Source organism: Trichomycterus rosablanca, chromosome 19 (genome assembly GCF_030014385.1).
Source record: "Trichomycterus rosablanca isolate fTriRos1 chromosome 19, fTriRos1.hap1, whole genome shotgun sequence".
Taxonomy (NCBI): Eukaryota; Metazoa; Chordata; class Actinopteri; order Siluriformes; family Trichomycteridae; genus Trichomycterus; species Trichomycterus rosablanca.
The window spans coordinates 18748651-18775658 of record NC_086006.1 but is presented as its reverse complement, the minus strand read 5'-3'; the positions used below and the strand labels follow the sequence as shown (position 1 = coordinate 18775658).

The following is a 27008-nucleotide window of genomic DNA, read 5'->3' as shown; positions in this document are numbered from 1 at the left end:
TGTACTCAGTCTTGACGTTTTAAAAAGAAAGAGCCATGCCCGGATACACGCTTTACCCTTTTTAACTGACACTTCTGCAGGGGACCGAATAGTGAAATCAATCTGTTGCTGGGTTACTGTGAGTCAGTAGATGGTTTCTTTGATAACGTTGGTGGATAAAGTGTGGTTGCTGCAGATGCTGATTGAGTGCCTGGTGAGCATGTGGGTTTGTTTTCTGCGACGACAGGGCAGGCAGAAGTGGCTCAGCGTGGAAAAAAAGATTTGTCGGTAGTTGGACGAAACCAGGTTGTAAAGAACAGGGTTGATAGCCGAGCTGACGTAAAACAGCACGTTGGTGACCATGTAGAAGTAGTGGTAGAAATCATAGAGTGTGCTGGGAATAAAGAGAAAGAGAAAGAAGGGAGAAATGTAAGAGGGAAGGAAAGATTTTATCCTAATGCAGTACTCGACACATTGAGTGGTACTAATGCTGAATCTATCTTTAGTGCCAAACCTAAAATACCTGTCAAGGCTGTGCAAAAATACCTTTCATTCTTTATTTAATTTTTAGATTTTTCAGTCAGTAAAGCTAAAAACCTTGTGTTCGGGGAAAAAAGCAAGGACAAGCAATTTAAAAAATATTATAATATTAATATTAGTAATGGGCGGCACGGTGACTTAGTGGGTAGCACTGTCGCCTCACAGCAAGAAGGTCCTGGGTTTCGATCCCCAGGCGGAGCGGTCCGGATCCTTTCTGTCTGAAGTTTGCATGTTCTCCCCGTGTCTGCGTGGGTTTCCTCCGGGAGCTTCGGTTTCCTCCCACAGTCCAAAAACATAGTCAGGTTAATTGGAGACATATGCCCTATAAGTGATTGTGTGTGTGTGTGTGTGTGTGTGTGTGTGTGTGTATGTGTATGTGTGTCTGCCCTGTGATGGACTGACGTCCCATCCAGTGTGTTACTGTGTGCCTTGCGCCCATTGAAAAGCTGGGATAGGCTCCAGCACTTCCTCGTGACCCTAATTAAATAAGCGGATGAGTAAATGAATGAATGAATAATATTAGTTATAATAACAATATATTATTTAATTACGTAATACTGAGAAAAACCCACATACAGTAGTAATGTTATAATTTGTTTATAAAAGATTTTAAGATTTATTACAAAGACAAACGCAGGTAATTGCAATGCTATTAAAAATTGTCATTATTTTTATTTTTTTCATTATAAATATGTATTTATTATTCATTTTATTATTTTATTCACTTAATCTTGTGATATCCAATCACCCTGATTGCATTACGCTTCCTCTGTACTGATACAACCCTCTACTGCTGAATGAGGAGCGTCGCAACTGACATGCCCCCTCTGACATGTGTGCCGTACCGACGGCATCTTTTCACCTGCACGAGGCGCGTTCGTATGCGGATCAGCTTTGTGTACGTACATGGACACACCTTAAAATGATTGAGTTCATGAATTTCTGCCACATCCATTGTTAACAGGTGTACACGAAGTAAAAAAATAAATAAATAATTATTTACAAAAGTATTGGCTCACACCTCATTGACCCAAAAGTGAATTCAGGTGTTTTACATCTGGTAATTGTGTACATACACCACCCAGGCATAACATTAGCATCGCCCATGTGGTCTGATCCAACAGACGAGCTACTGTAACTCAAATTGCTGAAGAAGTTAACGCTGGTTCTGATAGAAAGGTGTCAGAATACACAGTGCATCACAGTTGCAGGGCTGTGTCTTTGTAACACTTTCTGGCAACTTATCTTATATTATACTGCAACTTGTATTTGTCTTACACTGCATTTAGTTTGAAGTGAAATGAGGACATTAGAACAAGCCAAAGACTTTTGACTGGGCAGTAATTTCAACATTAGCCTGTAGGTATTTTGGCTTGAGTGGCACCATCTTGGCAGTTGTACAAGCCATTACAACAATTGATTATTTGCATTCTGACATAAATAATGGCAGCGCTAACAGGATTCAGAGGAGCACCAAGGTTCCTGAGACCTATCTCTGTGGGTTTAAATCTTATCTACAGTCAGAGATTTATCTACTATTAGGTACCAAGGGTACAAACATTCTGCAGCTGTCTAAATGTCTTTTAAATATGTTTTTGAGGAAATCCCACTGATTCTATCATGTATCTTTAAAAATGTTCATAGTAAAAAAATTTCATGATTATATGATACTCCCCAGACTCCAAATTCTTTAAGAGAACAGTCACTAGCCTGGTCACTAATTAATATTTAACTGCATTAATAAAGTTTTTTGGGGCATTTTCCCTTTTTTGCATCTAGTTGTGTCCAATTTCCTGAGTGTAACTTCCTCTGCCGGACCAAGGAGACCTGCAGCTGCAGGGCACATATACATCATGCTTAGTCATATCATGAGCCATTTCATGTACGAAAAATCATGCACTTCTATCCGTAAATCAAGCTTCCCTCATGTAGGTGCCTCATCTAGCCAGCAGGGGTTGCATTTCCAGCAGTAATAAGAAACCCTTGTGACTGCCCTTCCTCGGGCACAGCCAATTGTGCCTCTTGGATGCCCAGCAAGGTCAATACTACAGTTAAGATTTAAAGTCAGGAGCTTGAGATCTTGGGTCTGCCTGAAAACTTAGTGAGCTTTCTACATAGACAGCATTTTACGTCATCTAATGCTCCTGAGAAGAAGGCTGTCTAAATTCTTAGATACCTTAAAAGGCTGCCTACTGAGGTGCCTACTGAACTGCCTTGTTTTAATAAAGTTTATTTTGTTGCAATTATTGGAACTTGTTCTCTTTTATCCAAAACTTTTTTAATTATTTTTGGTTAATTTAGGGTTTTCTGAAATCATCATAGGTCAAAAATTTACATACAGAAACTTCTATAAAGTCATTTAACTTGGCACCATGGCCTTTTGTAACCAAATCTTATGCTAAGCTCAAATACGTCCTTAAACTACCAAAAAACTGCCAAAAATTACACACTGTATGTGCAAAACAGAACCCCCTGTCCCAAAATAAGTACAATACAGCTTGATTGATTTTTTTACTGACTAAACGGTCAAATTATAAAGCAATAATATATAATATATACATTGATCAGCCATAACATTAAAACCACCTCCTTCTTACCATATAAAAGCACTTTGTAGTTCTACAATTACTGACTGTAGTCCATCTGTTTCTCTACATACTGTTTTAGCCTGCTTTCACCCTGTTCTTTAATGGTCAGGACCCCCACATGACCACCACAGAGCAGGTATTACTTAGGTGGTGGATCATTCTCAGCACTGCAGTGACACTGACATGGTGGTGGTGTGTTAGTGTGTGTTGTGCTGGTATGAGTGGATCAGACACAGCAGCGCTGCTGGAGTTTTTAAATACCGTGTCCACTCTATTAGACACTCCTACTTAGTTGGTCCACCTTGTAGATGTAATGTCAGAGACGATCGCTCATCTATTGCTGCTGTTTGAGTTGATTATCTTCTAGATCTTCATGAGTGGTCACAGGACGCTGCCTGCGGGGCCCTGTTGGCTGAATGTTTTTGGTTGGTGGACTGTTCTCAGTCCAGCAGTGACAGTAAGGTTTTTAAAAACTCCATTGGCATTGCCGTGTCGTATACACTCATACCAGTACAACACACACTAACACACCACCACCATGTCAGTGTCACTGCAGTGCTGAGAATGATCCACCACCCAAGTAATACCTGCTCTGTAGTGGTCCTGGGAGAGTCATGACCATTGAAAAACAGCATGAAAGGGGGCTAACAAAGCATGCAGAGAAACAGATAAACTACAGTCAGCAATTGTAGAACTACAAAGTGCTCCTATATGGTAAGTGAACCCGATAAAATGGACAATGTGTGTAGAAACAAGTAGGTGGTTTTAATGTTATGGCTGATCGGTGTAATATATAAGCTGTAATGTATAACCCATTCTGCAGTGATATTGAGGCTGGAGAATATTATACAAAAGCTTTAGATAAATAATAAAAACTGCCCAGCCTTTATTACTTTCTACTCTGTTCACCCACTGCTCATCCTGCCTGTCATAGAACTTCCAGCTTGCAGATGATACACAGCTCTGTGAGCTGCCGACTGTATTTGAATACAGATGCCTTAGCCCACGTTCAATGTTGCGAGCAAATCACCGCTCATTTCTGAGTAAATATCGAGGAAAATAACCTCCCTGCGGTGGAAGGGCTTTTCTGGTTCATCTATTCCTGTTTCCATTGCTTTGAAGAAGATAGTCATAAACAATGTGTTCCTCACTATGGTTCTGATTTGCTACACTAAACAGTAACAGTAAACAGTTTTCTAAATGTATTTATCTGCCTATGGTTTGCAGTTAACAGTATGTGCTACAGTGGCCTTCAGTCATTGATGTTTTACTAGTGCCGAGAAAGTAACAGGCTTTAAAAATACTCACTCAGTCCAATCAGTCACATAACAGTACATCAGTCGCCGGGCATGATAGGGCAGCCAGCACACCACAAAAGCAATAACCACAGCACCTGCAAGAAGAGAAAAACTGTTAAAAGTCAAAGGAATGGTAAAATAATATTACAGAGCTTCATCCATCTGGCTGACCAAGCTAATACTGTACAATGACACTTTAGATTTTTGCATGGTTCCCTGTCCACCATTGGCACCCCTTTCTCTTTAAAGATTCACATGTGACAGAAGTGAAAGTCTGGAGACGCTGTGGTGTACGTAATGTTGCCTGCAACATCATACAGCATGACCGGTCTGGCGACAGGAAGGGCTTTTGACAAGATTTAAAGTCTCTGTTAAATTTGTGGCCAATCAGTAAAAAAAACAAAAACAGTCAGGTCAGGCACTGATGCCAGACAACAAGGCTTTGCTTATAGCTTCTTTGAACAATTTCCCTTGGGATTAATGAAGTACCTACCTTCCTTCCTGTCTATGTAGTTTAGTGAGAAGATAGATAGGTTTTTTTTATGGACCTCTTTTTTGCACTGGGGCACAGTCATCAAGTAACTTAACCTAATTTTAGACATATACTTTAGGTTATAGAACGGATTTTAATACCCGATAGCAATTAATCTGATTAAAATACCTTAACCCAATAATTTAGAGGCATGTCCACATATTTGGGCACACATACATTAGTAAAGCATCAGCCTGAGTGGTGGAGGTCATTATAGTTGTGATTTTATTTATCTGAGAGATAGATAGATAGATAGATAGATAGATAGATAGATAGATAGATAGATAGATAGATAGATAGATAGATAGATAGATAGATAGATAGATAGATAGATAGATAGATAGATAGATAGATTCAGCTTTGTCATTTCTCAGTACAGGTACAAGGCAACAAAATGCAGTTGGCATCTATCAGGAGTGCAAATAGTAAAAAAAAAAAAAACGCATAATAATATTAGTTAACGAATATACGTATCTATGATTAATATATAAGATTGTTAAAAATACACAATTTCTTTAAAGAAAGTGTGTAAAGAAAGAAGCTTTAAAAATCAATTAAATAAACAATTAAACAAAACAAACGAACAAAAAAAGTTGTGCATGTTTTCTTGCATTTTGAGTTAAATTAAACGAATCATTATTGTAGAACTAAGTGAATAAGACTTGATTGACCTAAAATGAGGCTTAAATATAACAGGGATTTGTTGATATTTAGTTTAGATGACAGTTGGTTGACTTCTCTTTGCCCTTTGCTGGGCTGAGGCCCAGCTTTACTTTCAAAAGCATCCCTTAAATTAAATTTGTATATTATGTAAAATAGATACTAAAATATCCCTGTTATGGGGACAAAAGCTGGACTGGCAAAATAGTCTGAATTGCCATTATGACAATGAAATTAGTGTCTTCTTGTTGTGCAGTTAGTGTCAATATCTGAGGATAAAATATAGTGTGGGTCACTAATAAAACCACTAAGCTGTGCTGAATATTTTGAGATCACGCTCATTTGGTATGATTGCTATTATTTAAATGATAAGCAATTCAAGAAGCACTGAACTGGAGGTACATTTGTTCTTTGTACTGTAACAAAAATATGTTAAATAATGGACGGGAGTTCACCCTGGCAATCTTATTAGCATGCTAAAGAAACCAGAAATGGCTTATTGTCTCTCTGTCTTTCTCTCTTCCACTTTGCTTTCTTTATGTTGAGCACTGAAGAATATTGTTATTTAATGGATTTGTTCTAAAAACTATCCTGAAGGGCATTTACTAAATGACTTTGTAGCAGGAGGTTAGCTGAGGTGCAAGTTTGTAGTGGAAGTTAGTTTGTGAACACCCCTCTTCATCGTGGTTTGAATTACAGGGGGGTTGGGAGGTCAGGCCATCCTAATTAACCAAAAAGAAGTAAAAACAACAGATCGGGAAGGGTGAATGGTCGTTAGTTAGCTAAACTGTAACTTCAAGCAAAACATTCATTAATATGCAGCTGACACAATCTAATTCAGAAACTCGGAAAGAAAAACTTTTATTAACATGCAGTGCTCTCTCTGATAAAGGCAGGCTGACCAGATGAGAAATGGTCCTGTTGGCTGGATATATTTTTGATTGGTGGACTATTTTCAGTCCAGCAGTGACAGTAAAGTGTTTAAACACTCCATCAGCTAGATTGGGAGCATAATTGGGGAAAAAAGTATTAATGCCCATGGCTTGCAAATCAAGTGTTTATTGTAAGTACATATAGGTTCAGGGGTCTGTATTGTACCATGTAAGGTATATTTTAAACATATAGACAAATAAAAATAGAGATCAAGCTTTATTATTTTCACTTTTTGGCCCTTTGATCTTCATTTAAACTACTGCAGACTTTGTGTAAGTGCCCATCCTGGTTCCAGTTTAACTTTGGCAATGAATAAATCTCTAAAGCCTTTTACTAACCCCAGTTGCTCAGCAGACTCTGACTTTTATAGCACTCCATATAGGCAAAATCCAATTTGAAGAGGCATTAAATAAATGGAGATAGATAAAGCGTTCTCTGACAGTTGTGGCCCAGTGTGACCTAACACAGCCTTCCCTGTAGATTGTCTGTAATTAAAATCTGTCTGTCTTTTGCTCTTGGGTTAGGCATTAAAGCGGGAAAGTGTAAAGTGTGTCTGGGTGATCTATGGCAAAACACTCACTCACTTTCTTTATCACTTATTCTAGCGATTGATCAGGGTCAAGAAAGATTTAGAGTAGAGCGTATTGTGATGCTTTTATCTATGTAGCATAGACATTTGATAGACATTTAACTTGTACTTACGTAACACCATGACACCATGGCGCAGAGACTGGGCCCGGTTGGGCTCCACAGCAACACTCAGCATAGTGGAATTACCCCCGACGATGCAGACGCGGTTGTCCTGAGCAGCCTCTCGGAACATACGCAGCAGCTGGCTGGCAATGATGCCGTTTAACGTCGAGATCAGAGCCATGGGGACGATAAATGACAGGAATGCATTCACCTGGTGGACACAGAGAAAATAAGACATAAGAGGATAAATAGCATGCACTTAATGTCAGCACAATTAAAAAGCTGATCATTAACATCAGGAGAATAGAACAAAGGGGACAGATTGTGTGCTCCTCTGAGTATTAAGTGGACGATTAAGGATAAGGTGAGCTTCAAGTTCCTCAGTGTCCACATAGCCGAGGATATCATTTGAACACTGAACACATCACATCGTCAAGAAGGCCCAATGATGCCTCTTGTGAAGAACTATCCTGCATCTACAGATCCTCTGCATCTTCTACAGATCAACTGTTGTGAGCATCCTGACCAGCTGCATTCAACTGCTGAACAAACGATTCTGCATAGGGTGGTGAAAAGGTAGGACATTATAGTAAGGATGGGTAGGAGTTGATTACCGGCTCCATTTAGCAGAGGTATTTCTCTGTCTGCCACTGAATCCCCAAAACCACCCAACATTTTGAATGCTTAAGCAGACACATTCAATAGATACTTAACCACATGGACCATTCAGTATTTTAATTATCCATTCATGCCCTCACCAATGTCTACGTCATTCCCTTGACATCTAGTTCATTGCTATTTCACACTCAGCATGCTGGCTGAAATGTGAATACAAGTAATTATCAGATGGATCACTCCCTGTCTCCATCACTAGCTCCTAGATGACATTTGATTTAATAAAGGCTGGGTCAAAAGGATAAAAGAGTAATGTTTTTATAATTCTAAAAGCTTCATCTGAATTGCTAAATGGAATCTCAATGTCTCTCTATAGAAATTGATGTTTGTATTAAATATGCACTACTTGGTCAAAAGTCAAGGACACTATTAATAATAAGTCCATTAGGTAATTTCATATAAAACCAAGCATACAGTCATGATTTCTTTCCTACAGACAGACAGTAGTGGAATACTGACAATTTTTTTTTCTGCTAAAGCTGCCCCAGTAACCTGTACATTCTGGTACTGCAGAGTTGTTGATTTACTGATTGTGTACACACTTTCTAAATTTCTGGCAACGTGCAATTTAGCCATATAGTAAAAGTTTGATATGCAAAAGCACATACACTGTATGGCCAAAGGTATCTGAACATCTATCCTAATTGTTGAGTTTAGATGATTCAGCCACATAAATCAGTAACAAATTGATTTTATTTCCTTTTCATCACCAACACTTGCTTGTTCTTTCCACTAATTAAATTATTAGTCATGTTAAGCTTTGTGCACCGCCACACTCCATAGGAAATAACAGTACAGCCAGCGCAAAAACTATTGTGCCACTTCTGATGTGAATGTGCCTTTACTGAATGGAAAACAGTATTCCAAGATCAAGCACGATTAAGAAGCATAAGGAAACAATAAAAAAGTAAAGGTAAAGTGCGGGTAACTGTTTTTCAATTGTATTTCAGTGTTTTTTGTGTTATATATGTGTTATTTTCAGTGTATAAGTGTCAAAAACAACCCCATTATTTTACATCAGCCTAAAATATATGCAGTTCCCTGGTACCATGTAATGCATGAACAAGTTTCCCCATACATCCTTATGGGAAAAAAAAACCTTGAAACTCAACGCCTTTAAAACTCGACGCTACTCCCAGAACCAATTGACGTCGAGTTTTAAGGTACTACTGTGTATTAACATACACAATGACCAGACAAAACATGAGATTTCTTGGGTTCATACTACCTGCAATGTAATAAAAGTCAAAGTAAATGTCAAACACTGCAGGGTTTTTTTTAATTTACATTTAGGGATGTAAAATTGAGTCTAGTCTACATTTATACTGCATTGTTTTCACTGGTATAATTATCTGGTGACGTATTGTTTACAAGTGATTTACTGTCCGAGTCCAAAATTGCATTCCTATCCTACATTGTGTGCAGTTAAAGCATTTGAAAGGCACAAAAGAGATATATTATTTAGCACAATGGCATGTAATTGGTAATACAGCAGGTTTAAAAAAAAAAAAAAAAGCTGAAATTGTCTTATTTAATTAAAACTGAGTTTGTATCGTCTAATTAGTCTTTGTTTTCTCCCAACTTTCAGCCAACAGATCACTTAGATTCTTCGGACTTGTGCATTTGATTCCTAGAACGGCATATTCACAGTAAAATACGTATGTAAAAAATCAAATCTTTTTAACAAGACAACAACCCCAACCGTACAGATCCAGGGAACTGATAAATACAATTCAAGCTTTCAAACTGACCACCCCATACAAGATGGGTGTTTTAGATGAAGTGGAATGGTTGGTTTGCTGCTCACAGTACAGAGAAACAGAGAAAATAGATGTTACTATGGATGGGTAGAAAAATATGAGACGTGAACGACCAGCAGACTCTGAGGAGGCCACTTCATTAACATCATCATTACCATCAGCTGCTTAGTAGGCAGCCGGCAACGACTCAGATGTGCCTCATAACCCACATCTCAATAAGGACAGAGATTTGGCTCAGACAAAGCACATATAAATACACCTAACATTAAAACCACCTCCTAGTTTCTACACTCATGTCCATTTTATTAGCTCCACTTAACCATATAGAAGCACTTTGTAGTTCTACAATTACTGACTGTAGTCCATTTATTTCTTTACATGCTTTGTTAGTCACCTTTCACCCTGTTCTTCAACGGTTAGGACCACTACAGCGCAGGTATAATCTGGGTGGTGGATGATTCTCAGCACAGTGAGACTGACATGGTGGTGGTGTGTTAGTGTGTGTTGTGCTGGTATGAGTGGATCAGACACAGCAGCGCTGATTGAGTTTTTAAACACCTCACTGTCCCTGCTATACTGAGAATAGTCCACCAACCAAAAACATCCAGCCAACAGCACCCTGTGGGTAGCGTCCTGTGACCACTGATGAAGGTCTAGAAGATGACCAACTCAAACTGCAGCAATAGATGAGCGATCGTCTCTGACTTTACATCTACAAGGTGGACCAACTAGGTAGAAGTGTCTAATAGAGTGGACAGTGTGTGGACACGGTATTTAAAAACTCCAGCAGCACTGCTGTGTCTGATCATACCAGCACAACACACACTAACAAACCACCACCATGTCAGTGTCACTGCAGTGCTGAGAATGATCCACCACCTAAATAATACCTGCTCTGTGGTGGTCCTCTGGGGGTCCTGACCATTGAAGAACAGGGTGAAAGCAGGCTAAAACAGTATGTAGAGGAACAGATGGACTACAGTCAGTAATTGTAGAACTACAAAGTGTTTCTATATGGTAAGTGGAGCTGATAAAATGGACAGTGAGTGTAGAAACAAGGAGGTGGTTTTAATGTTATGGCTGATCGGTGTATATACGTCATACGTTGTTTACGTCATAGCAGGGAATACGTGGGCAAATGGATGAAAATGTCACCTTCTGTCCCTGTTCTGAAAAGGTTAAGTGTGATTCAGTTCTAGGAATTCAGGATTAATGTCAAAATGAGTATGGAACTGAGTTTGGAAAAGTCCAAACCAATTCTGTGGATGCGGGTGTCAAAACACAGATGATTATTTTTGTATTTGAGAACGTTGCTGGATGTTCTTGGTTTACATTTAACCATTAATGTAGGCTGTGCTGTAGCTATAGCATTTCGTCACTCTCCAACGTCCATATTCATAGTCTCTTGAAGTTTATCTATTATAAGGAAAATCTTGGAATTTCTATACAGTGCTGTTGCCAGATATCAATCAAAAACATATACTGCTCTAATTTAAAACACATTGCACCTACAGTATATTTCAACAGCACATACAGTAGAAGGTTTGTACGGCTTGGCACAAATATGGTGAGCCTGCAGTGCTAGATCGCGCTACAACATGCAACATAATGTTACACAAACAAAAAATGGGCAGTGGTAGTTCTGTGGTTAAGGTACTGGACTAGTAATCAGAAGGTTGCCAGTTCAAGCCCCATCACCACCAAGTTGCCACTGTTGGGCCCCTGAGCAAGGCCCTCAATTCGGGATAGTGTTTCTGTGTTCTAATCTTGTTCAGGAATGGTCTCACACTCACATATTGGGCCACACTGGGCTAATTCATGATTGGACCCCAGAAATTGCAGCTTTTCTTTTTTTACAAGGGGGTCCCTACATGATGTACACTGAGGTTCAAATACAGCTGGTATAGCCCTGTCATTAGTTAATCATTTAGTTAATTGTCATTAATCACCTTTTAATAATTTCACACTTCACAAGTAGACAAAAAGCCACTCTTTCTGCACGTTACGTTTGTAGTGTTGCTAAGTCAAAGGGAAACAGCCTTTTCTTGTTGACATGACAACACGCTTGCACTGTGATTTAAGTATAGCCCTCCTGTATCACTGTGCTAGATTGCTAACTGCACAGATCTGTCAAAAATAACGCTGAATGATGAACAAAAGGCAATTTCAATATATAATTTACCACGATTATTGACAGTATTATTATACTTTCCTGACTATGCTTAACAGCATTGGCAATTAGCCTGGTCTAGGCATGTACTTATCCACATTGGACATTAAAAGGTTCCAGTGTTTGGTTGAAATGATGCCTTGTTCAGTTTTACAATACATTTTTTTTTTAATGGCTGAATTGAGCAGTCCAGCAGTGACAGTGAGGTGTTTAAAAACTCCGTCAGCACTGCTGTGTTTATCTACTCATACCAGCACAACACACACTAACACACCACCACCATGTCAGTGTCACTGCAGTGCTGAGAATGATCCACCACCTAAATAATACCTATGGTCCTGTGGGGGTCCTGACCACTGAAGAACAGCATGAAAGGGGGCTAACAAAGCATGCCAAGAAATAGATGGGCTAAAGTCAGTAATTGTAGAACTACAAAGTGCTTCTATATGGTAAGTGGAGCTGATAAAATGGACTATGAGTATAGAAACAAGGAGGTGGTTTTAATGTTATGGCTGATCAGTGTATATCCCACCCACTAACAGGTGCCCTGATGAAAAGACAATCAGTGTTATTCACTTCACCTGTCAGTAGTCATAATATGATGCCTCATCGGTGTATATATACATTTTAACATTGTAAAATGATCATTAAAGTGGACATAATCAGATTAGATTCTAAAATTCTGTAAAATTGTTGTATTTATACAATACCTCTTTTCACACTGTTTATAGTTTAGTTTTGATTACTTTCTGATAATACTAAGGTTTGGTACAGTTTTACTTAAATTATTTAAATGCTGTTTAATAAACCAAATTTATGAAACAGAGTGGTACAGAAAACACTGACCATACATTACATTATTTCACTTTCTATTATAACTTCAGTTGAATAATTACAGGCCTGTAGCTCAAATTATGGAAATTAAAATATGAGGGCACACAGGGAATATTCAAGTCTTATAGAACTACTCTACAAGCTGCACCAACATGCCTTCAGCTAGTTATTTTCTCCATTTATTCCAGTTCAATTAATGCTTTTCAAAAACGTGGAGGCTGTTATAGCAGCAAATAGGACCAAATCCATATTAATCCCTATAGTTTTGATACGAGATATTTAACAACCACAGAGAGAGGTAATACTTTTGACCATGTAGCCTATAATTTGCGCACCACTACATAGTCTATCCAGAGATTAAATGGCTAGTGGCTGTCTCTTCTGATATTTACCTCTACAAATTAGAACTCATGTCAGATTAGCTTATTGATTTAAGCAGACTGGTTTGTAACATCAATGGTTCACAGATGATTGTGGTAGACCAATGTAATGAGACATGATTGAGGTCTGCTTCGGGCAAATGGAGGGTTTTGTGGAGCTTGAAATCAAGCCCAGGGGCCATAATGACCGAATGCAATGCTTGTTAGTCTTCACACTAGAACATCAGCTATTTTGGGTGAAATGTCAGTAGGCTTACAGTCTGTTTTAACAAGATGTACAGAGAATCTTGACGTCAGAGGAACTGTCTGTATTCCCATGATGCAGTCAAGGCTTCATTGGTTTAAAGAAAGCAGCCAGTTGGCCTGAATATACACTCACTGTCCATTTTATCAACTTCACTTACCATATAGAAGCACTTACTGACTGTAGTCCATCTATTTCTCTACATACTGTTTTAGCCTGCTTTTACCCTGTTCTTCAATGGTCAGGACCACCAAAGAACAGATATTATTTAGGTGGTGGATGATCTCAGCACTGCAGTGACAATGACATGGTGGTGGTGTGTTAGTGTGTGTTGTGCTGGTATGAGTGGATCAGACACAGCAGCGCTGCTTGAGTTTTCAAATACCGTGTCCACTCACTGTCCACTATTTTAGACACTCCTACCTAGTTGGTCCACCTTGTAGATGTAAAGTCAGAGACGATCGCTCATCTATTGCTGCTGTTTGAGTTGGTCATCTTCTAGAACTTCATCAGTGGTCACAGGACACTGCCCACAGGGCGCTGATGGCTGGATATACAGTATTTTTGGTTGGTGGACTATTCTCAGGTAGGAGTGTCTAATAGAGTGGACAGTGAATGGACTGCTGTGTGTCTGATCCACTCATACCAGCACAACACACACTAACACACCACCACCATGTCAGTGCCACTGCTGCAATGATCCACCACCCAAATAATACTTGCTCTGTGGTGGTCCTGGAAGTGTACTGACCATTGAAGAACAGCATGAAAGGGGGTTAACAACGCATGCAGAGAAACAGATGGACTACATTCAGTAATTGTAGAACTACAAAGTGCTCCTATATGGTAAGTGAAGCAGATAAAATGGACAATGTGTGTAGAACTAAGCAGGTGGTTTTAATGGTATGGCTGATCGGTGTATATACAGGAATAATTGTAAATAAAATAAAAGGAAACGGTTGGTTAATATGTGCACCTTCTATATCTAATCAGCCACACCGAGTCCTCCAAATCAACACCTAACTTTGGGCACTGAAGGACTTGTCAAGCTTGAGTAGATAAAGGCAGTTTTTACAGATTTGGAAGCACTATGTCCTCTAAAAGTCCTCTATTTGTAAGACTGATAAATAAACTAGTGAAGCGATTTATCTCTCTAAAGAAACATTTCTACAAATACGAGTCAAGTGAGGGTGTTTTTTATCCAGATAACACTTGGTGTGCAGCTCTCTGTGGCTATAAAATTCAACCCACAAAGCTTGTGACCAACAGTTTTAGTGGCTTAGTGGGTAGCTCTGTAGCCTCACAGTAAGAAGGTTCTGGGTTAAAAGACTTGAACTGATGAATCTTGTGTAATGAGTAACTACATGCCTTGTCATAAATGTAACCAATGTGTAAAACATGACATTAAATTCCTAATAAAATAAATAGTTTGATTTAGTTTATCTGCTACCCACTTCTAGATATTTCATGTTTACAAAACAGTGGGGAGTTCTAGCAAGGAGAATATTTGACAAACTGACTTGTTGAAAAGTCTACATCCCCAAATCAGAAAAAGTTGGGACAGTATGGAAAATGCAAATAAAATAAAACTGCAGTATTCCTTACATTTACTTTGAAATTTATTTGATTGCAGACAGGATGAACCTGAGATATTTCATGTTTTATCTGCTTAACTTCATTTAATTTATTAATAAACATCCATTCCTGCATTTCAGGTCTGCAACACATTCCAAAAAAAGTTGGGACGGGGGCAATTCAGGGCTAGTAATGAGGTGAAAAAACTAAATAATGATGTGATTCCAAACAGGTGATTGCAATCACAGTTTGGTTCAAAAGCAGCATCCAGATGGTCGCTCAGGTGGCGCAGCAGTGAAAAAGTACACTAGCACAGCAGAGTTGGGGTTTCCAATACATCGTATCGAATCTCAGCTCTGCCTTTCCGACTGGGCTGAGCGGCTGCATGAACAACAATTGGCTGTTGTTCAGGGTTAGAGGGTAGAGAGGCGGATCATAGGTCCTCATAACTGGTGCAACTGCGGCCCCTGACTGATGGAATCAGGGTAATTGGACACGACTAGATGAGGGGAGAAAATTGGGGGGAAAAAAGTGGGAAAAATAAAATAAAAAAATAAAAAAATAAAGCAGCATCCAGGAAAGGCCGAGTCTTTGATGAGCAAAGATGATCAGAGGATCTTCAGATTGTCAACAAAAGTGTGAGAAAAAGATTGTTTAAAAACAATGTACCTCAAAGAAAGATTGGAAGGGATTTGCATATTTCTCCCTCTACAGTGGATAATATCATTAAACCATTCAAGGAATCGGGAGGAAGTTCAGTGCGTAAAGGCCAAGGGCGCAAGCTTAAGCTGAACGCCTGTGATCTTCCGACACTCAGCAATAGCTGATATAACCACATGGGTAAGGGATTACTTTGGCAAACCTTTGTCAAGCACTACAATACAGAGTTACATGCACAAATGCTACTGTGCTACTTTACTGTGCTAAAAAAAAGAAGCTTTATGTTAACCATGTTCAGAAGCGGCGTCGACTTCTCTGGGCTCGGAGGCATCTAGGATGGACCATCACACAGTGGAAACGTGTATTGTCGTGAGATGAATCAGCATTCCATGTAAATGTAAGAAACTTTTTCTGATTCGGGGGTTGTAGATTTACCAAGATGTCTGTAAGAATATTTAATTGTGAATATTTAAAAAATAAAACCTTATGATAATCTCATTCTATATAATATTCATTCGATGCAGCATTGAAGCACATTATTTGAAATAAACGTTGTCATTTTTCCTCTTCTTGTTATTGCTAATAAATTGAGAGATAAAAGAAAGCCAGGACAAGGGCATGGAGGAGCTTAATATTGATCACACTCTGGTGGAGCATGTCAGCTTTAATCAGACCCTTCCAGCAAGAGAAATGAAGAAGTTGCAGCTGAAGATAAACGAGGCAATAACAAGCCGGGGGCCATGATGCTGTCATTCATAGATTCTTTACCCATACAATTTGTATTCATTCATCTTCAGTAGCTGCCTCATCCTTTTAAAAACAGGGCACGAGGCAGAAATGCACCTTGGTCATGTGACAGAAAGGACAGCATTTTCTTTTTACAACGTTTAGTAAATAACTGAAACAGCTTTCTACACAATCAGCCATAAAATTAAAATCACCTCCTTGTTTCTACACTCACTGTCCATTTTATTTGCTCCACTCACCATATAGAAGCACGTTGTAGTTCTACAATTACTGACTGTAGTCCATCTGTTTCTCTGCATGCTTTGTAAGCCCCTTTTCATGCTGTTCCTCAATGGTCAGGACTCTCCCAGGACCACCACACAGAACAGGTATTATTTAGGTGGTGGATCTTTCTCAGCACTGCAGTGACACTGACATGGAGGTGGTGTGTTAGTGTGTGTTATGCTGGTATGAGTGGATCAGACACAGACACAGTGTGTCCACTCACTGTCAGCTCTATTAGACTCTCCTACCTAGTTGCTCCACCTTGTAGATGTAAAGTCAGAGACAATCGCTCATGTATTGCTGCTGTTTGAGTTGGTCATCTTCTAGACCTTCATCAGTGGTCACAGGACGCTTACCACGTGGACTATTCTCAGTCCAGAACTTACACTGAGGTGCAATGACCTTTGCGCTCCTCCACCGCTGTGCAAGTGCCCAGGGCAACCGGGTTCCTATCACAGCCCTACCCCTCTGTTAAATCCGGTCATTTCCCACCCTAGCACACTGGAGGCCAATTTTGTCTGTTACAGGCATTAGCCAATTATGCCTACTAGAGGGCGCCCAGCCAACCGGTAGCAGAGCAGACTCAAATCTGGGAGTTCAGAATCTCTGTGCTGGTGTGCTTGCGACTTATCACGATGTGCCACCTGAGCCTTGCAAAATTATAAAGTAAGTTATTTTCACATGTTGGGTGCACTGGATACTTTCATATGACCCTGATAAATGAATTAAACTGTCAACCTGGATGTTTTATATATATTTTTAATATTTTTATATTATTTTTAGTTCAGTATTATTTTCTAGTTTCTATTTAATACTCCTCTACTGCAAGTTACTGATTCCAGCACATGCAGGGTAATGTCAGTTCATCTAAGAGCTTTATAATGGCATGATGTAGCTACTTTTTGGATGGCGGTGCACCTGTGTACCATTTGGCTTTACGTCAGGCATTTTGTTCAAGGTTGATGCACTTTTCAGAAACGAGCCATCTGCTACACCATGACGCTGATCATCAGTTCAGACTTAATATTCAGCTGCAGGCAATAAGTGTTTCTACGTCTTAATATAGTTTGCTATCATGTGTGTGTGTGTGTGTGTGTGTGTGTGTGTGTGTGTGTGTGTGTGTGTGTGTGTGTGTGTGTGTGTGTGTGTTAGCAACAAGCTTCTTTCTTTTGCCTTATTAATACTGGCATGCCATACAGTGGTAAATGTCAAAGGATAAACATTTTCCATGTGATTCTGAGAACATCCTGAGCAGGTCGCAATGCACCTGATACCACATGGAAACACCCTGACTAGGGCACCAATGTAGCCCACGCCCATAAATCCACATTGTGCACAGCCTGCACCAGTTGATAGGGTTGAGGTACTGCAAGTGCATTGTGTTCCCTATCGTTCCTTTCTCTGAGAATCCAGTTCTCAGTTGTTTACCACCCATGTTTTATTCAATTTCTCTGTTTCACCTTTAAGCCAAAATTACACAAAAAGATTCTCTAGACTTTAATCTTGTGAGAAGTCTGGCCTCGTGAAACATAAACGTGATGCCTACAACCCACGTTTCAATTTCTGAAATTGATACACACTAGGGTTAGGGGTTACTTTCCTAATGGAAAAAAAAATATTAAGGTGTACACCGATCAGCCATAACATTAAAACCACCTCCTTGTTTCTACACTCATCATATAGGAGCACTTTGTAGTTCTACAATTACTGACTGTAGTCCATCTGTTTCTCTGCATGCTTTGTTAGCTCCCTTTCATGCTGTTCTTCAATGGTCAGCACCCCCACAAGACCACTACAGAGTAGGTATTATTTGGGTCGTGGATCATTCTCAGCGCTGCAGTGAAACTGACATGGTGGTGGTGTGTTAGTGTGTGTTGTGCTGGTATGAGTGGATCAGACACAGCAGCGTGCTGGAGTTTATAAACACCTCACTGTCACTGCTGCACTGAGAATAGTCCACAAACCAAAAATATCATGCCAACAGAGCCCTGTGGGCAGCGTCCTGTGACCACAGATGAAGGTCTAAAAGGTGACCAACTCAAACAGCAGCAACAGATGAGCGATCATCTCTGACTTTACATCTACAAGGTGAACCGACTACGTAGGAGTGTCTAATAGAGTGGACAGTGAGTGCATGGGCATGGTATTTAAAAACTCCAGCAGCGCTGCTGTGTCTGATCCACTCATACCAGCACAACACACACTAACACACCACCACCACCATGTCAGTGTCACTGCAGTGCTGAGACTGATCCACCACCTAAATAATACCTGCTCTGTGGTGGTCCTGTGGGGGTCCTGACCATTGAAGTACAGGGTGAAAGTAGGTTATGCCAAATGGCAAATATACAGTCATGTGAAAAAGTTAGGACACCCCATGAAAACCTTTGTCTTTTTGAACATATTTAAACATATGAACATTTGAAAAATTACTTTTAAACACAAGCTGTAAAATGTAATGAACAAAAATGGAAATTTATTGTGAGGAAAAAGTTAGGACACCCCCACATTTATTACTACTTAAAATGTCTAAAATTAGAATCCGGTGCACCACATCAGCTGCAACGATTAGACCATCGTTAGAATCACATTGGAGTTTAATTTAAACATCAGACGTTAGTTTGGTTTGCTCTTGATTGTTGAAGTGAGTGTTATCACCATGGTGAGATCTAAAGAGCTCTCAGAGGCCTTCAGAAAGAAGGTTGTAAATGCATATGAGTCTGGGAAGGGATTTAAAACGATCTCAAAACAATTAGAAAGCAGCCGTTCCACTGTCCGGAAAATAATTTACAAGTGGAGAACCTTTAAAACAACTGACAACATGGCCAGGTCAGGCCGTCCTAGCAAGTTCAGCCCAAGAGCAGACTGCAAGATGGGTAAAGAAGTCTCCAATAATCCTACAATGTCATCATGGGATCTACAGGTAGCTCTTGCCACAGTTGATGTCAAGGTACATGCATCTATCATCAGAAAGAGACTGCACAAGTTTGATTTTCATGGGAGGTGTGCAAGGAGGAAACCCTTGCTGTCAAAAAAACATCAGGGCAAGACTAAAGTTTACCAGAGAAACACTGAGACAAAGACCAGGACTTCTGGAACAATGTGCTTTGAACAGATGAATCCAAAGCTGAATTATTTGGGCACAGAAGACATGTTTGGCACAAACCAAACACAGCATTTGAGCACAAGAACCTCATACCAACTGTGAAGCATGGGGGTGGAAATGTCATGGTTTGGGGACGAATTCTTCACTGTATTAGAGGGTGCTTAAGGAAAATGTAAGACCATCTGTCCAAAAACTGAAGCGAAGGTGGACCATGCAACATGACAACAACCCAAAATATTTCAGTAAATCCACCAAGGAATGAATCAAAAGAAATAAATGGAGAGTTCTGGAATGGCCAAGTCAAAGCCCGGATCTTAATCCTATTGAGATGCTGTGGGGTGATTTGAAACGGGCTGTGCATGCAAGAAACCCCTGAAACCTCACACAGCTGAAGAAATTCTGCATGAAGGAGAGGGAAAAACCTTCTCCCAGCTGATGTCAGAGACAGGTAAATGGTTATAGGAAACGTCTAATTGAGGTTATTTCAGCCAAAGGGGGAAATACCAGCTATTAGTACATAGGGTGTCCTAACTTTTTCCTCACAATAAATTTCCATTTTTGTTCATTACATTTTACAACTTGTGTTTAAAAGTAATTTTTTTAGGTTTTTTTTGTGTAGTTATATAAGCTCCATCTCTCCGTACTGTTCAAATGAAGCTCAAATGTCCATATGTTTAAATATGTTCAAGAAGACAAAGGTTCTCATGGGGTGTCCTAACTTTTTCACATGACTGTAAATAACGGCATGGTTTGTAAATGCGTGATAGGCTGAGATACAGTAAATCTTTACTTACTCTGTCTCTTAAGCCAAAATTACACAAAAAGATTCTCTAGACTTTAATCTTGTAAGAGGTCTGGCCTCGTGAAACATAAACGTGTATGAACGTGAATGCAGGGACGTAATGGAAGCCAGGAAAAAGGCTTAGGGTTTTCTAGTATTCTTAGTATTACTACTGTAGGTCAGTATCAGTAGATGGACAGGTTACACTCAACTGTCCTGCGGTGCTAAGCGATAGATTGACATTCTCTCCAGGATGTACTTCTGACCAGATGCCAAACCACACACTTTGCAGGGGCTCTGATGCATGCTGTGCCATTTCCCTATAGCTTTATTTTTCCTACATTCATTTTCTTGAAGTCATCTCCATTCACTGGGACTTCAAAGCCCTTTAGAGAAACACATTCATGAGGATGAATCAATCACGGTGAAAGTCCATCACATAAAATCAGACTGTAGCGACTCCGCTGCTGATAGTTCAGCAGTGAGCCACATTTAGCGCTTTTCCACCAAAAGAACTCTGGTTCTTGAACCGATTCTGTTCGGGTTTCCTTAAACCTTGGTGTTGTTTAGAGAACCGAGCCACGTTTCCACCAGTTTTTGGGAGCCAAACATGCGCCATCAACTGTGGGAGTTGCACAACAAAAGTAAAGAGTAGTAACAAGGTGGCAGAGCAGTTAGGTTACCTGCAAGCATGTGTGCTGTTGTTACAGATGTTTGTTTGTATGCAAAAAGCATCGAATTATTAACTATTGGTAATAAAAAGACATATACGGCGACTTAGTTTTTCGTGTATGTCGCTTTGCTTTGTTGCTTTTTTTAGTGCATTCACTTGAGAAGCATTTTGCGCTTCGCTCACTGTGACCCCAGGCGCAAATAGCCACTGTGCTCAGCGTGTGTTCCACGAGATGAACATCCATTTGTATGAAATAATCATCAAATCCACTCTAAAAGTGTCCATATATATCCATGTTTAGCTGTTTTTTACTTCTATGCGGCTTAATCTACCAAAAGTCGACATAGAAACACTAAATTTCTTTCAGTTATTACTGTTTATAAGTGCTTGGTACTGCCTAAATCCTTCGGCCATTGATTTAGTACAACAAGCCATGTTAGGCTTTATTTTTTACTGTAAGCATTTTTCGTACATTACCACGTCTTATCAAACGGTTCGTTTGAACTTTAAAACATGGAAAAGATGGAAGTGCAGCATCAAACGCCGTAGTAAACAGCACAACAACACAAAAATGTCACAATTCGCACCAAAAAGTGTAGTATTCTGTGGTGCCAGCTGCGAATGGGACCTTTAGGTTACTATTAGAGAACAATACAGGTTGTGCTGCCATTCATCAGAAAAGAGGTAATTATGCACTCTTTCCACTGTGTATTCCTGCCATATTTATTCATTGTCTGTTTTACCATGGCATTATCCTGGCCAGGGTTACGGTGGGTGCAGTTCACTGGGCGAAAGATAGAAAACACCATGGACTGGTCCCCAATCCATCACAGGGTAAACACTCACACATACACACATATACAGACACATATACACACAGTTACAGCTAGGGCAAATTTGTATTTCTAATTAACCTGACTTCATGTCTTTGGATTGTGAGAGGAAACTGAGCACCCAAGCGAACATGGTGAGAGCATGCAATCTCCACACACAATGAACCCGGATCATTACAGCTGGGAATTAAACCCAGGACCTTCTTGTGACCGTGCTACCGTGCCACCCTTCTGCTATATTGTATGTTCGGATTAGAAACTCAAAATGCGACTATACACAGAGCTCGCACATGCATGATGAGAGTAGAATGAGTGAGAGTGTTTCAGGTCTGTGTTCTTAGTCTATACAGATTTTTAGCTGCTCTCTTAAGCAGAAATGTTGACTGTTGGTAGTGAATTTAAATTGCATTTTAACAGACCACATTAACAGAACAATGGCTTGTTTGTGGTCATTTAGCAGTTAATCAATTCATCATAAACATCACAATGTTATGCTACAATATTACCTATGCTAATTATGCTAAGATATGTCATATACATGTGGACATCAATAGAATCAAGCTGACGGGCGTCACGGTGGCTAAGTGGGTAGCACTGTCGCCTCACAGCAAGAAGGTCCTGGGTTCGATCCCCAGGTGGGGCGGTTCGGGTCCTTTCTGTGTGGAGTTTGCATGTTCTCCCCGTGTCTGCGTGGGTTTCCTCCGGAAGCTCCGGTTTCCTCCCACAGTCCAAAAACATGCAAACTGTGTTTGATATAACCTTGAAAAGTGATGAATCTTGTGTGAAGATAAACTACCGTTTCCTGTCATGAATGTAACCGAAAGTGTAAAACATGACGTTAAAATCCTAATAAACAAACAAGAATCAAGCTGGATTCAACAAACATTGGTGAATTTTGATCATATTTAGTGCAATGCCAAGCTGGTGTTTGATCTATGACAAATGAATCTATTTACTCTGGTTAGTTTAATTACATTAATTAATTAATTAATTACAAAATCAAGTTCAAGAGGCTTTATTGTCATTTCAGTTATATCCAATAAAGCCTCTTGATCCTGATTGACTAATTAAACTAAGCAGAATCAAATGTTGGCTGTTGGCGAGAATTTAAATGACATTTTAACTGACCAATGGAACAATGGCCTTTTGGTGTCAGATAGCAGTTAATCCATTTATCATAAACATCGTATACTGTTATGCTAGAATATTTGACATCTTTTAGTTATGCTCTTAGTTATATATAGCTAAGATATGTCAATATTTCAACAGAAAACATTTATGGATTTTGATAATATTTACTGTAATGGCAAGCTGGTGTTTGATTTTTGACAAATTAATCTATTTATGTAATTAAACTAACATTAAATACATAAATTTGCAAAATCCATAAATGTTTTATGTCATTGTTTTAGGAAGTTTGATTTTACATTTAAAACTATCGGCAAATAAAAATGTATTGACTTTTTTTTTTTTTTTTTTTACAATTGAGTTTAACTTTGTAATAAAGTAAAGAAATTTAGCTGATATTTAATATTTTTTAATCATGGTGTAATTTTACTTTTTTTTAACCTGATTTTAACATCATGTTTTACACACTTTGGTTACACAAAATTCATTAGTTCAAGTCTGTTAATGTCAAACACAGTTATTGACAATTTCGTATCTCCAATTCACCTCACTTGCACGCCCGGAGCTCCTGGAGGAAACCCACACAGCATGGGGAGAACCTGCACACTCCACACAGAAAGGACCTTCTAGCTGTGAGTCAACAGTGCTATCCATCAAGCCACCATGCCGCCGGCGGTAGGTGACAAATTGGCCCCACAAAATGACACACTACAGGTCCTTCTCAAAAAATTAGCATATTGTGATAAAGTTCATTATTTTCCATAATGTAATGATAAAAATTAAACTTTCATATATTTTAGATTCATTGCACACCAACTGAAATATTTCAGGTCTTTTATCGTTTTAATACTGATGATTTTGGCATACAGCTCATGAAAACCCAAAATTCCTATCTCAAAAAATTAGCATATCATGAAAAGGTTCTCTAAACGAGCTATTAACCTAATCATCTGAATCAACGAATTAACTCTAAACACCTGCAAAAGATTCCTGAGGCTTTTAAAAACTCCCAGCCTGGTTCATTACTCAAAACTGCAATCATGGGTAAGACTGCCGACCTGACTGCTGTCCAGAAGGCCATCATTGACATCCTCAAGCAAGAGGGTAAGACACAGAAAGAAATTTCTGAACGAATAGGCTGTTCCCAGAGTGCTGTATCAAGGCACCTCAGTGGGAAGTCTGTGGGAAGGAAAAAGTGTGGCAGAAAACGCTGCACAACGAGAAGAGGTGACCGGACCCTGAGGAAGATTGTGGAGAAGGGCCGATTCCAGACCTTGGGGGACCTGCGGAAGCAGTGGACTGAGTCTGGAGTAGAAACATCCAGAGCCACCGTGCACAGGCGTGTGCAGGAAATGGGCTACAGGTGCCGCATTCCCCAGGTCAAGCCACTTTTGAACCAGAAACAGCGGCAGAAGCGCCTGACCTGGGCTACAGAGAAGCAGCACTGGACTGTTGCTCAGTGGTCCAAAGTACTGTTTTCGGAAATCAAGGTGCCAGAGTCTGGAGGAAGACTGGGGAGAAGGAAATGCCAAAATGCCTGAAGTCCAGTGTCAAGTACCCACAGTCAGTGATGGTCTGGGGTGCCATGTCAGCTGCTGGTGTTGGTCCACTGTGTTTTATCAAGGGCAGGGTCAATGCAGCTAGCTATCAGAAGATTTTGGAGCACTTCATGCTTCCATCTGCTGAAAAGCTTTATGGAGATGAAGATTTCATTTTTCAGCACGACCTGGCACCTGCTCACAGTGCCAAAACCACTGGTGAATGGTTTACTGACCATGGTATTACTGTGCTCAATTGGCCTGCCAACTCTCCTGACCTGAACCCCATAGAGAATCTGTGGGATATTGTGAAGAGAAAGTTGAGAGACACAAGACCCAACACTCTGGATGAGCTTAAGGCCGCTATCGAAGCATCCTGGGCCTCCATAACACCTCAGCAGTGCCACAGGCTGATTGCCTCCATGCCGCATTGAAGCAGTCATTTCTGCAAAAGGATTCCCGACCAAGTATTGAGTGCATAACTGAACATAATTATTTGAAGGTTGACTTTTTTTGTATTAAAAACACTTTTCTTTTATTGGTCGGATGAAATATGCTAATTTTTTGAGATTTTTTTGGGGTTTTCATGAGCTGTATGCCAAAATCATCAGTATTAAAACAATAAAAGACCTGAAATATTTCAGTTGGTGTGCAATGAATCTAAAATATATGAAAGTTTAATTTTGATCATTACATTATGGAAAATAATGAACTTTATCACAATATGCTAATTTTTTGAGAAGGACCTGTATATGGAATCGGTACGCATGAAACAGGTGCAATATATCCAATGTTTATTATTAATATAATATTAGTATTCTACAATTTTTTACAAAATGTATAGACATAATATGTATAGACATAAAAGCAGTACAGTGGCACAGCTGTTAGAGTTTCCTCCCACAACAAAAAAAAAGTCAGAAAGTGACTTGGTTGCTCCTCTGTATTGCCAATAAGAGCACTGCAATTGATTTTCGTTTCTAGGGTGTATTTCTGCCTTGCACTCAGTGTATGTGAATGGCACCAGATCCACTGCAACCCTAAATAGAATGAAGAGGTATGCGGGGAAAATAATTATAATGGAGTTTCACGTGGGATTTCCTGGAAAAATCCAGTTTCCTCCCACAGTGTGTGTGTCTGTTCGCCCTGTTATGGACTGGCGGCCTGTCTGGGGTGTTTCCTACCTTTCGCCCAGTGAAACCACCCATGAATGTAATAAAAATAATAATAATTAATAATAATAATTAATAATAATACAGTCTCTTGGTCACTCATTTTTAAAGTGTGAGGAGAATGTAACAAAAACATCATGGGTAACTGGAGTTGTGCAGCATTAACATGAATGTAGGAATGAATGAATGAATAATAATAATAATAATAATAATAATAAATGAATTGTAGATGCCATGTGACTTTAACATCATGGTTTACACACTCACTACATTTGTTACATTGAAGATTCATCAGTTCAAGTCTGTTAATGTCAAACACAGTCACGGACAATGTTGTATCTTCAATTCACCTCACTTGCATGTCTTTGGACTGTTGGAGGAAACCGGAGCTCCCGGAGAAAACCCACACAGACACGGGGAGAACATGCATACATAGAACTCTACATAGTAAGGACCCGGACCGCTTCATCTGGGAATCGAACCTAGGCGACAGTGCTACCCACCAAGCCATTATGCCATCCTAACAAAATGATCCTCAAAAATGAATAAATAAATGAATAAATGAATTAATTCTAGTTTAGAGCTCCTCACCTGTAACACAGTTTTGGCTGTGACTAGGGAAACGATGGTGGTGCAGATGGGTTCAGCATCCACAGTCCTCTGACCCATGGTGAAGAGCATGGGGGTTGCAAGCAGGAACGATGCTGCCCACATGGCGCTGATGAGCTTCTTGGTGCGGCTGCGCGACATCACGCTCTTGGCTTTGAACGGGTGACAGATTGCCATGTAGCGCTCAGCACTCAGACTCGCCACGTTAAAAGCAGTGGCATAGGAACAGCCATCACGCAGGAAATAGTAACCCTTACAAGCGGCTGCACCGAATGCCCACGGGTGGTGCACCCATATAAAGTTATAGAGTTCTACCGGCATGCTGAGCAGCAGGATGAGCAGGTCGGACACTGCCAGGCTCGCCAGGTGGTAATGCACCGTGCTCTGCAGGTTCTGCAAGGACCTCTTGGTCAGGAGTGTGTACAGGGTGATCGAGTTTCCGAGGCAGCCCACGATAAACAGAACCACGTATATCACAGTGACCAGCAGTTTGGAGTAAATGTCCGTATTGACGTCTAGATCGTCCAGAGGTGCGGGTTCGGTTCCGTTAGAGTGGTTCCCCCGCGCTACAAGTTCCTGCGTAAAAGCGCGCAACTTGAACAAATCGCTCTGCGTTAGTGTGCCGTTTAGATCCAT

The 27008-nt window shown here is 39.9% G+C and overlaps 1 protein-coding gene across 1 annotated transcript; it reads right to left on the bottom strand.

The window, feature by feature from the left end:
* Positions 1 to 123: 123 nt before the first annotated feature.
* On the bottom strand, positions 124 to 27008 carry ntsr1 (neurotensin receptor 1 (high affinity)). Its single transcript, XM_063015945.1, has 4 exons — positions 26355 to 27008; positions 7233 to 7434; positions 4416 to 4500; positions 124 to 373 (listed from the first exon to the last, which is right to left on the bottom strand). Exons 1-4 carry the CDS (start codon positions 27006 to 27008, stop codon positions 124 to 126), a joined length of 1191 nt encoding a protein of 396 aa, XP_062872015.1.

Bases quoted from the DNA above. Each gene is read 5' to 3' on its own strand.
- ntsr1 (XM_063015945.1), bottom strand. From the start codon at position 27,008: ATGGATCTAAACGGCACACTAACGCAGAGCGATTTGTTCAAGTTGCGC. The intron at 4,501-7,232 runs GTAAGTACAAGT...CTCTTCTTGCAG, and splicing joins CCATGGTGTCATGGTGTTAC to GTGCTGTGGTTATTGCTTTT. The intron at 374-4,415 runs GTGAGTATTTTT...CTTTATTCCCAG, and splicing joins TATGTGACTGATTGGACTGA to CACACTCTATGATTTCTACC.